Consider the following 12,018-nt stretch of genomic DNA (forward strand, 5'->3'; position numbering starts at 1 on the left):
GGGGTACATAGGATAAGTATATGTTTTAGGGTCAAATCTTGTTTGGACAAAAAAAAAAAAAAAAGAATAGTTCTTGTTCTCAGTGATCTTTTGTGATAAATGCTCTCAGCAAGGCCATTTTCTTATGCAAAACTCAGATGTTTGTACTTCTTTTTTCAATATTGACCGTCTTCAATAAATAATACTTGCATCGAGCATTTAGCCAATTGATAGCACAATTATTAATTTAAGAGTTTGGCCTTACACTGTTGGCTTTCTTTGTGGTAGGGTAGATCTTATCTTTATCTTGCTAGGCAAAGGACAAAAAAAACAAAGGAGGGGGGGGGGGGGGGGGGAATGGAAAAATGGGATAGATATTGGCACTGAATCCGATCCATACTCTCTGGAAATAATCTCTTTTCTTATCTTATGCACGGCTTAATTGTTTGCAGACCATATTCTATTCACTAGCTTTGGTAGATAATAGATTCAGATTTTACCTATTACTAGTATTAATTTGAGAGTATTTGGCTCCCCTTGTTCTGCTGACAGCTGACCTTCATTTCATATTTTTCGGAAGATATAACTTATCAAAAATAAAATAAAATAAAATTCAGAAGATATATTTTTAGGTACTTTGATCTTTGTTTCTCATTTCATGCCATCATGGATGCTGTGTTATGCAATCACAGTGACACTCACATTCCTTTTCCTTGTAAAGAATTTACGAATGGCTACCCTAAACAGAATTGGCCTCGCTGGCCTTGCTGTCATGGGCCAAAATCTAGCCCTCAACAATATTGCTGAGAAGGGCTTTCCAATTAATTTCTGTTTATAATCGGACCACCTCAAATCAAAAGTTGATGAAACAGTAGAGCGAGCCAAACACGATCCTGAATCCTTTGTTCATTCCATCCAAAAACCTCGTGTGATACTGATAATCATGCTTGTAAAAGCTGGGTCTCCACTCCAGTTGATCAAACCATCAAAACCCTATCAGTTTACATGGAGAAATTAAGGAGACTGTATCATTGATGGTGGTAACGAGTGGTATGAGAACGAACCCTGAGAGGCGGGAGGGAGAAAGCCATGGGTGAACTTGGTTTGCTCTATCTTGGAATGGGATGATGAGTTTCAGGTGGTGAAGAAGGAGCTGGAGGTTCCTTTGAGGCCTATAAGCACATTGAAGATATCTTGCTTAAGGTGGCTGCCCGCTGCCCAGGTTCCTGATAGCGGCCCTTGTGTTACTTACATTACATTGGTAAAGGCAATTTTGTTACAATGGGATATGATTGAACATGGAGATATGCATGCAGCTAATAGCAGAGGCCCATGACGTTCTTAAATCAGTTGGAAAGCTCTCTAATGAGGAATTGAATCATGTTTTTGAGCTTCTTGATCGAGGTCACTGCAGATATATTTGGAATTAAGGATGATAAGGGAGACGGTTATCTAGTAGACATGGTTTTGGATAAAACTACTGGTAAATGGACAGTTCAGTTCAGCAAGCTGCTGAGTTGTCAGTTGCAGCCCCCACTATAGCATCATCCTTGGATGCTAGGTTCCTCACTCAGTGGTTTGAAGGAGGAAAGAGTTAAAGCAGACAAAGTATTTAAAAGTCAGGTGGCATTGGTAGGTAACAATTTTATTGATCAAGCCGTGGATAAGGAAAATTAAAGTTGATCAATGATGTTAGGCAAGCACTTTATGCATCCAAAATATATATGTAGCTATGCCCAGCCCAGGGAATGAACGAACTTGATACGTGCAAAGAGCATTGAACAAGGTTGGGGGAGCTTGCTAGGATTTGGAAGGGAGGCTGTATTTTTGGACCGTATCAAGAAAGCCTATGACAGATCTCGCCAGCCAGCCTCCTTGTGGATCCAGAGTTTGCAAAGGAGATCATTGACCAGCAATAATCTGCTTGGCGAAGAGTTGTCTGCCTTGCTATCAATGCAGGCATTAGCACTCCTGGTATGTCCTCGATCTAGTCTTGCTTATTTTGACACGTATACGTATAGGAGGGACAGGCTGCTAGCTAATCTGGTCCAAGCTCAAAGAGATTACTTTGGAGCTCATACATATGATATGAGAGGACTGACATACCAGGATGGATCCTTCCATACCATACTGATTGATCATTGACCTGCCTGGGGAAAATGTTATCAGCAAATGTAATAATGTTTCCACTGCGACTGATAAATTGGAATATCATCCCATCAACTTTTGGAGGCAGCATCTCTTCATATTTATTGAAAATGTTAAATCCGTAAATCATATTTATTCTGTTTATTGTGGACGTCCAACATGGTTTGGCATTCTAATTTAATTATTAAATTCCTTCAATTCTATATGATCCTTCATGTACAATAAGAGCATCTATATTTCCCTATAATTTTTGGGGAGCCAAACACTGTTCCTTTGAGTGCCTATTGAAGAATGATTTACTAGAAAATTGTATTTTCCATTGTCTTAATAATTTTTCGTCCCCTTCAATATTTTCCTTATTTTTTCTAGTGTTTGTCACTCAAAATGGTAACTTTGTTAACTCAACTCCCGAAGCAGTGGTGAAGTTCTTATACTCAAAAGTCTTCATTCTTAAAGAGTCTTTTGAGGAGATCTTATATCATAAATAGAAATGTTATACAGTTCTGGGCGGGCATTATCTATATAATTGATGGTGCTGGTGGGACATAAGTAAACTAAATGTTCTTTTTGTTATTATTGGATCTGCAACCACAAGGCTTAAGGAAAATACCTTCTTAATGGTTATAAAAATTCAAATAGTTTTCTTGATTTTTGATGTACCAAGTGGATTTATAATTAGTGGAGCATCAAGTAAAGTTTGACCTGTCTCTAACGGAGTGGGGGAATGTATAATTTTGTATTAAATAATACAACTACCCTTGAAGAGATGGTACGTAGTTACTTCCTTTAATTAACTAAAATTCCTTTTGGCTCTTGCAACTTTCTTTTATTATATGTTTGCTCTGGCTAGGGAGCCTGTTGTGAAGAAGCACCTGTTTGAGACGCTTGATCTAATTTATATGCCCATGGCTGCTTGTTGACTTGTGATTTTTCACTTTTAAGAGCATCCACACCAGCTCCTCCATTTTACACATTCACTTTTACACTAAAAACCCACTTTTTTTAATTTTACACATTTAATTTTACAAAACCTCCACATCAGTTCATCTATCCTACCATCCTTTTTAATTAAATAATTAATTTTCTTTAATATTTTATTATTTTACACCAACTAACTCTTAAATTACCGCTCTCTCTCTCTCCCAGCTCATTTCTCACTTTTGCTCTCTCTCTCCAAACCCATCTCTCAGACTCTCCCTCTCCCTCTCCCTCTCCATCAACTACCTCTTGGATCACCACCTCAGATCAGCGTCCGAGAGTCCGATTGGCGAGCTCAGATCACCATCCGCGAGCTCCGATCGGCGATCCGCGAGCTTCGATCGCCGATCCGCGAGCTCTGGTCGCCGATCCGCCAGCTCCGATCGCCGATCCGCCAGCTCCGATCGCCGATCCTCGAGCTCCGATCGCAATCCGCGAGCTCCAGTCGCCGATCCGCCAGCTCCGATCGCCGATCCGCCAGCTTCGATCCAACGTCCGCCAACTCCGATCCACGGCAAGACCCACGAGCTCCGACCAGTCAAGCATCGATCAATGTTTGTTTGTGTATGTCTGTGTTTTTTTTTTTTTTTTTAGCAAAGTTTATATCTGTATATTCTGTGTTGAGAAAAAGATGAGAGGATGAGTCTGTTGCAAACGGATCAGAGAGAGAAAAAAAGGAGCGAAGGAAAATCATAAAATATTGTATAAACGAGCTACAGTAACCGTGTATATTTACACGGTACTGTAGCTCGGGGATGGGTTTACACTATTTTAGCCAGTTTTAGCTCTACTGATGTAGCTCAAAATGTGTAAAATTGAAAAAAATTTGCATTATACATGATTTTAGATACACTGATGTGGATGCTCTAAGTGGTGCAGCATTGGAAGTGGATTGGTGATATCGATTGTGCACTAGTAACCGAGCATTCTCATGTTCTGTGGGAACCATATCTGAAACCTTCTAACTGGGCACAACACACTATCTACAGGCTCCAAGACACTGTCTCTTGTTGGTTGCCCATCCTATAGCAAATATGTTATGATTAGTTCTATTGGTGCTAGAAACTATACAACTTTTAGTTTTAACATAGAAGAGGTAGTCCTAGAAAGCCTTTGTGACCTATTGCACTTATGGGCACAGGAGTTGTGAATTCAAGTAATGTCAAGCTTCATTAATACCTAAGTGATCCCATACGATGAAGCAATGCAAGGTTTAAGTGGCGTGGCTCAGTGACCATACCTTAAATTCCATTTTTTTTTTTTTTGTTATATTAAAAAAAAAAAAAAAGCAGGGGTCTTAAAGTAGAAGTACCGCTTTTGTAGGGATCTTAAATTTCTACACATTAGACTCCATAGAGAGGAGCAAATACTTTTGTGCTTGCAGCTGATACTGAGGATTAATGCTGATTACTAGGCACTAGCTAGGTCAGCAAACATCCAGCGACACCCTAAACCTCCTTGGTTGTCGCAGTTTATAGACCTTAAGTTTTATCTGTACTTCCTTGTTCTTAATGTGTCTTAACTTTTGATGAAGCCTGATAAAGGACCAGTGTACAATAGAGGTCAGCTACACACAAAATGTGTTCATATTTACATTTTACTTCTCCTACATCAAGAATTTATAGTAAAATTCCCTAGCTATTTCTTCCTCCTAGCACTTTTAATTTTGTTAGAAGCTGAATCCGCAAATTGCCCCATGCTTGCAGGAGATTAAGCAGTTCAGCTACCTGCTTGAACCTCGAAAGAGATACTTAAATGGTTAAATATCATGACAGAAAATTAAAATCTAGTGAGCTTCCAATTTTTTATTTCTGTGATATGACCCAATCTTTTTCATGTTAATGGCTAAAGAATAATTTGCATGATTTTTCATATGCCATGTTGAGTCACCTGCCACCAAGCTGTAACTCTTAGGAATCTCAATTCTTAACTTGCTCTTTTTCTACTTCTTAATGATACTAATACTGATGCGAACCTCAATCGACACACTTTGAGACCCAACAAAAATATTGGAATACTTGCCCAAGAAAGCAAAATTCAGATTTTTGATAAAAACCCTGACCCAACGTTTATAATTGAAACGCGAACCAAAGGTATAAGTTGACCTTGACCCAATGATTATAAAGAATCACGAATCAAATGTATAAAATTTGAACGCCACAAGGAAGAATCCTTGATAAGTTCACAGTTCTTGAAGAACCAAAAGAGAGCAAAGTCTCACATTTTCTGATTTCTATTCAATAATATTAAAAAAAAGGTTTGCAAACTTCAGAGCCTATTTAAGGGCTCCATAAAACTTGATAGACAAGAAAATATATTATAAAATAACTCCTAATTGATACATTACCATATTAGGAATCAAATTTGACCTAAAAAGCATTAAATGCACCTAAAAATAAGGAAATAAATCACCTAAACCTAAAATAACGTTTTTACATAAAAATACCAAAAATAATAAATTACAATAATTAAACAGTAAATTGTGTTCTACATCAGACCCCTCCACTTGAAACAAACTCGTCCTCGAGTTCATCTTTGAAATCTGAAATCTTCCGCTCCAAATAAACAAATACTTCGAATGCTTTAATGACTTGATCCGGTTGTGAAATTTGAATCCTTCATAAAGTGTAGCAGAAAATTTCTTCTCGTCTACTTTCAATTTATTTGCAACATCAATCAATAAAGGGTTGATAATAAAATTAAAATTTTCTACTCCAAGAAAATCAACATATTGTATAGTAATCTTCAACAAATCAACTGAGACTTGAGGATTGTGAGTTGTGGACTCATCCTTATATTTGACCTCAATTGAATCTTCCACAATGTTCTCAATAATTACTATCTCTCTTTTTTTTTCAAGTTTTTTTTTTCACTTTTTTTTTTTTTTTGGATGATAACAGGAAACAAAAGATAAAATGATAGAAAACTGATTTTAGAACCTGTGCTCTGATACCAAATGATGCGAACCTCAATCGACACGTTTTGAGACCCAACAAAAATATTGGAATACTTGCCCAAGAAAGCTAAAATTCAGATTTTTGATAGAAACCCTGACCCAACGTTTATAATTGAAACGCGAACCAAAGGTATAAGTTGACCTTGACCCAATGATTATAAAGAATCACGAACCAAAGGTATAAAGTTTGAACGCCACAAGGAAGAATCCTTGATAAATTCACAGTTCTTGAAGAACCAAAAAAAGAGCAAAATCTCACCTTTTCTGATTTCTATTCAATAATATTATAAAAAAAGGTTTGCAAACTTCAGAGCTTATTTAAGGGCTCCATAAAACTTAACAGACAAGAAAATATATTATAAAATAACTCCTAATTGATACCTTACTATATCAGGAATCAAATTTGACCTAAAAATCATTAAATGCACCTAAAAATAAGGAAATAAATCACCTAAACCTAAAATAACGTTTTTACATAAAAATACCAAAAATAATAAATTACAATAATTAAACAGTAAATTACGTTCTACATCAAATACAAAGGAGACAAATAGGAAAGCAGCCATTTTCTTGCATACATGTCACATTTAACAAAAAATACATCTGCATCAATGATTTATATATGCATGTACCAGTTACTTATCTTGATTCACCATTAATTCTGAAAAGCTAGAACCATAAAACAGTAATGGATGGCTCTCTGCCTTTAGTTACCCTAAACTTATTGGATTCAGATCAAGATAATGCAATCGTTCTAGGGGTAGATCTGCAGAAAAAATAAACACTCTATTCTTTGAAAATCTTGTCTTTTCTTACCTTGACTCCACTTGAAACTTGACTTGCAGCGCTCAGTGCCCACTGCATTGACTCTTCTTTTTCTTCTTTGCTTCTTCTTTCTTCTCTTTTCTTCCCTTTTTTGCATGGTTTCTTTCCTGAGGAGGAATACTTACTGTTTGCTTCATTTTTTGCATGCTTGTTCTGAGCAATGCTGCCACTTCCCTCACCTTTTCCACATGGAAGTTCATGGTGACTTGGACCAGAAGAGGCGTCAGAAGCCATAGAGTTATCACTCTCATCATCATCACCATCACCATCATCATCATCATCATCATCATCATCATTATCATCAACATGAATATCTTTGTAGTTGTCATTTTCACTTTGTATAGGGGAGCTGATATACATTGTCCACCCAGACTCACTGCCACTATGTTCCTCTGCAGCTGCATGAGCTTGGGAAGACTCCATTACTGTAGCTTTAGGAACAGAATATAAGGAAAAACATAGTCCAATGAAAAAGAGAGAGAAAAGCAAGTATTAGAAACTTGATATCAGATGTTTCTAAACAACCTGCAATATACAATCCTCATCAATAACCTGGGAAATACACTTAAATATTTGTCTATCTGGCTCTTTACCAAGTGCTGCTTTCCACACATAGGACAAAGAAACCTATCTCAACAGTGCACATTAAACCCTCATTATTAAATTGCCAGAGTACATGTCCCCTGCCAATCCCATCACCTTAATGTCTATGGTTTCAATTACTAGAAGACAAGCCTTCTCTGATAAAAAGAGTACTATCTCAAATTATAAGAGAGAAAGTTTGTGTAGTATCGGGGCTTTTGACTTGGTCATTTAACCTCACCTGAAAAAGCCCATCTTATTTCCCTCTTCCTATTGCATAAATAAAGAGCAGCTTTTAGGGTGAAAACAGATGAGCCCCACCCAAAAGGGAAGAGAATATGAGAGTCGTTTTCTTAAATAGCTTACAATGGTGCCTCTTCCTCTATCATGAATAGTATTTTAATTTTTCACATCTTTAAAACTCTGACTTGTCATTAATAAACGAGCAGGCCTTTTTGTATGAAATGCAGAGAAAACAGCTGGGTTTTGGCGCAAAAAAAATAAATAAATAAAAGAATCATCAGTAGGACTGGATGAAGTTGCCAAAAGGTCATTTTAGCTTCTATTCTTCTGTACTAATTGTTTTTTTTCTTCCCAAAAAGAAGGCTAGCTAATGTCCTTTGTGTTATAGAGGATAGATCATGGAAAGTTTGGAAACTCAATTACAATTTACAACTGTCCTTAGGAGTTGCAATAATTATCTATTGCATCAGTTATATGCATCTTACATGTCTCACAGAATGTGTCTGTGAAAGCGATATGCATATTTCCAATGCATGAGAATTTATTTATTACATCAGTACAAGCAATAACAATACAAGTATTAATATTGGGTGCATCAGTAGCAACAATAGCAATATAAGCGTTAGTGGCTAATTGACATTCAATGACTCTTCAATATCGTTTTCACTATTTCACCTTAACTGGATAATTGGATACTGTGATTAAGTCCACCTACATTTTGGGTTGTAGTTAAGTGGTTGAGCATGCTTTCATCATCATATAGGCATTTCTATGGTTCCCCACTTCATTACTAGTTATCTATGTAGGTTAGACAAGTAAGGCCCCTCGCCAGATTCTTCCTTTAAAGTGTATGTCCTTTGGGGATTGCTTCAACTTGCTCTTGGTTCTGTGCTGCATGTGAATGGAACTCTCTGATTTCTCTTTTAATAATTAGACAGAATGGCCTAAATTGGGTTATCTAATCATCATTTGCATTTCTGTTTACCTTTGGATGGACTTTCCACAATTCAAATTGGAGAAATCAAACAGGTTAAGTTTGATTTACCAATGCATGTTTATTATTTCATTTAATGTCTGTAGAAGCCTTTATTAATTCTACACTTACGCTTCAAAATAGGTCTGCTATTCCTAACATTTAAGTTGTCTATGCTAGAGCTGAGAAAGAGGGTTTCTGTCTTGGTTAGCTTGACCATATTGCTTATGGCCCTGGTCTATCTTGAAATTGTTTTTGCAGAGTAACAAATGTAATATAAGGCAATAAAAAATTAAATAAGAAAAACTAGAAAGAGAAGAGGAAGGAGGAACATCTTGGACAGCTCATTGTTATGTCATTTGATGTCTTACTGATTTAGTACTCTCAAACTTCATTCGTTTGTGTGGCAATGCAAATTATTGAACCCTACTTCCTATTGGAGAGTCCTCTGCTTTTTGCTGAATGCATTGACATTGTTGTTCAGATTGAGGTTGGGTATGTATGGATATGTTTAGAACCCCTTTTTTTTCTTTTTCTTTTTTGAAAAGTATGTTTTAGAACCAAATTCAAGTATTTTCAGTCTTCCAATGGCCAATAGCTATATCTTATATTCATTGGAGATCACATGATCAGCTTTGCATTCGCTTTAGTGTTATTCACCAGCTGAAGTTACTAAAAAACCTTCTTCTTTTTTAGAATCAAAAACTGAGTATAAAGAAAGTTACATTAGCCTGCGGCATATCTTCAGCAATAGAATATCTCCGAGTTTGCAACATTAGGTAGCAAAAGTTTCCTGAAATTCTAGAAAAGATCAAGCAATATACCATAGACAAGAGTTATATTTACATGGTGCTTCTGATGGCTGCATAAACTTGTGGTTGCATCCGTTTGGCAACATTATAATAGAAATACTTACATAAAATTTATTAGAGGGATTGGACAATTTTAATTGTTCCATGATGCAAATCACCTTCGGTAGAAATTTGCTTGTGGGGCAAATCATTTAGGTGCAATAATAACCCTCCATGTTGTGGAAAGGCTTACACAATAATTAGGTATTTTCGCATAATGTTAATGGTGTTTGCAAGATATGCACATGGTATCCATTAGACATCAATCTGGTGTAAATTTCGGGCGTGGGGAAGGTAAATTGCATCCTCTTTTCTTTTTTCTTGTTTTTAAAAAGCCTTCTCTCCCCTCTCTTCCTCTTTCTTTTCTCCCTTTCTTCTCAACCTGTTCACCATAGCCAAGACCCACCATGGTCAAGTCTGTTCCCCTTGCTACCAAATCAAACATTCCTACAACAACCTAATCACAAATCCAACAAACATACAGTTAGGGCATTAGGGTGACAAATAGGTGGGTTTTGAACCAAGTCATAATACCCATTTACTACATATTTAAATATAAATTATATATCCATTATCTATCCATCCCACTTGATTTGAATGAGACCCAACCTGTCTATTTAAAAACAACATAAATTATTTAACTAAAGCCGATATTATCTAAAATTTAAATTTCAAAAAAGAAAACATCTAGAAAATGAAAAAACACATGTCTAATACTCATCAAACCAGTACATTATAAAATAAAATAAAAATCCAAAAAAAATCAAAATTCCAAATTACCATAAATGAAAAATAATACAAAAATAAATAATCAAACACTAATAATAGAATAAAAAAAATTCCCAATCTTAAAAAATCCAAATAATTACAAAACAAAACTTGTAATTAGACGATGTAGCCGCTTGAGCTTGAAGTGTATGGCCTTGACAAAAAGATTATGGTTGGTGACTTGAGTGATGAGCTGTCTTAGACGATGTGGGCTCCATGATGTCCACAAGCCCTGCCATTACCCTATGCCTCCACCTTTGTCTCAATGTTGGAGACATAAAATTGGTGTCATTATTCTTATCGATGATTTTAGAAACCCTAGGTCTTGTTGGTTCAAATTTTCGAAGCCCTAAGTCTCTCTAATTCAGATTTGTGAAACTCTATAGGTCTCATTAGTTCATATGAGAGAGAGAGAGAGAGAGAGAGAGTGTGTGTGTGTGTGTGGTTACCTATTAATACTCATATAATTGGGTTACGCAATATATCTTTACCTATTTAAGTCATTTCTTTAATTGGGTGGGTAAAGATTGACTTCAAATATGCGGGCTATAAATGCACCACCCAATTGCCCCTCCCCTTCTTAGGGGACAAGCTTGGGTTTGCGTCTTACTCGATCAAGTGCTCTTGCAATTCTCTAAGGAGTACGCTTTAGTTGGATGCACTAAAGGCAGAGTTTTTGAGAGTCACCACCTAATTCAGGTCCAGAAACCAACTAGGCCCTTGTGAAGGGTCTTGTATATCAAATTCTAGGTCCAAAGATAAGTTACAAGGATGAACCGACATAGTCATTGAAATCATATGTTCGTGTGTGGATTTTTTTCATTTTTTAGAACTAGCCTTTAGGCACCCAACTCCTCCCAACCTATAGGCTGGCCTCCATTCATTGTGTTCCATACCCTAGCTCTATTAAGGAATCCTCTAATAAGCTACTCTAACCAAGTGTGTGCACGCACACACACATACTAGTTCTATTGCACCCAACATGTTATCTTATTCTAGAATAACATAACATAAGCACATATCCATATCATGTCTCATCATATCTCATACATTATGTTATAGCCAGTAAGCATACATATATCACGTTCATGCTCATCACATCTCATATTCATCACTTAAACCACATGTTCATCATGTTCCCAACAAGTTCATCATGTTCAGAATATTCAATCTTCTTAAAACTTTAAAAAAAAAAAAATCCAATCCTATCCTAAACATGGATGATTATACTGTAAGTTCTATGATCCATACCCCCTTTTAGATGACATGGATGACCATACTTAACTTCCTTGGGAGAGGTTTTATTCTCAAAGCTAGTGTGAGCCTAGGAATATGCGGTGCCTTTTAAAAAGAGGAAAAAGGAGTCACCACCTGGATATAGGTTCAAGAACCAAAAACATTACTTTATGAAGGTCTTTCTACCATGCAAGGTCTAGAGTTAGGGTACAGGATGGGAAAATGTTAGGCACTCCAATCCTGCCTAACTGTAGCTGGTCTTCATATGTTATTACTAGATAGTGGTGTCTATCTAATTACCCTTTATGAACGCATGTATGCATCTAAGCCCTAGAGTTCGTCTACGGGTCATATGAGACAGATATGAAAAGCATAGTAGACATATGGAAGGTAATCAATCACGTGAAGGTCAAAGGAACGTATGAACATATGCATATATGATCATGTGAATGTAGAAGCATGTAAACATAAATATGTGA

At 36.4% G+C, this 12,018-nt stretch overlaps 1 protein-coding gene and 1 pseudogene across 1 annotated transcript; one reads left to right on the top strand and one right to left on the bottom strand.

The window, feature by feature from the left end:
* Nucleotides 1-627: 627 nt before the first annotated feature.
* On the top strand, nucleotides 628-2,399 carry LOC142629807 (6-phosphogluconate dehydrogenase, decarboxylating 2-like; annotated as a pseudogene).
* A 3,227-nt stretch (nucleotides 2,400-5,626) lies between these two features.
* Nucleotides 5,627-7,356, bottom strand: LOC142626982 (uncharacterized). The gene is made up of 2 exons (XM_075800752.1): nucleotides 6,878-7,356; nucleotides 5,627-5,754 (listed from the first exon to the last, which is right to left on the bottom strand). The coding sequence occupies exons 1-2, from the start codon at nucleotides 7,307-7,309 to the stop codon at nucleotides 5,689-5,691; spliced, it is 498 nt and encodes a 165-aa protein (XP_075656867.1). The 5' UTR covers nucleotides 7,310-7,356; the 3' UTR covers nucleotides 5,627-5,688.
* Between the last annotated feature and the right edge of the window lie 4,662 nt (nucleotides 7,357-12,018).

This window comes from Castanea sativa, chromosome 3 (genome assembly GCF_040712315.1).
Source record: "Castanea sativa cultivar Marrone di Chiusa Pesio chromosome 3, ASM4071231v1".
In the NCBI taxonomy this organism is placed as follows: domain Eukaryota; kingdom Viridiplantae; phylum Streptophyta; class Magnoliopsida; order Fagales; family Fagaceae; genus Castanea; species Castanea sativa.

What these genes read in the sequence shown, in the direction of transcription:
- LOC142626982 (XM_075800752.1), bottom strand. Translation starts at nt 7,309, where the DNA reads ATGGAGTCTTCCCAAGCTCATGCAGCTGCAGAGGAACATAGTGGCAGT. An exon ending in AAGTTTCAAGTGGAGTCAAG is followed by an intron (nt 5,755 to 6,877) that starts GTAAGAAAAGAC and finishes AATTGAAAGTAG; the next exon opens with ACGAGAAGAAATTTTCTGCT.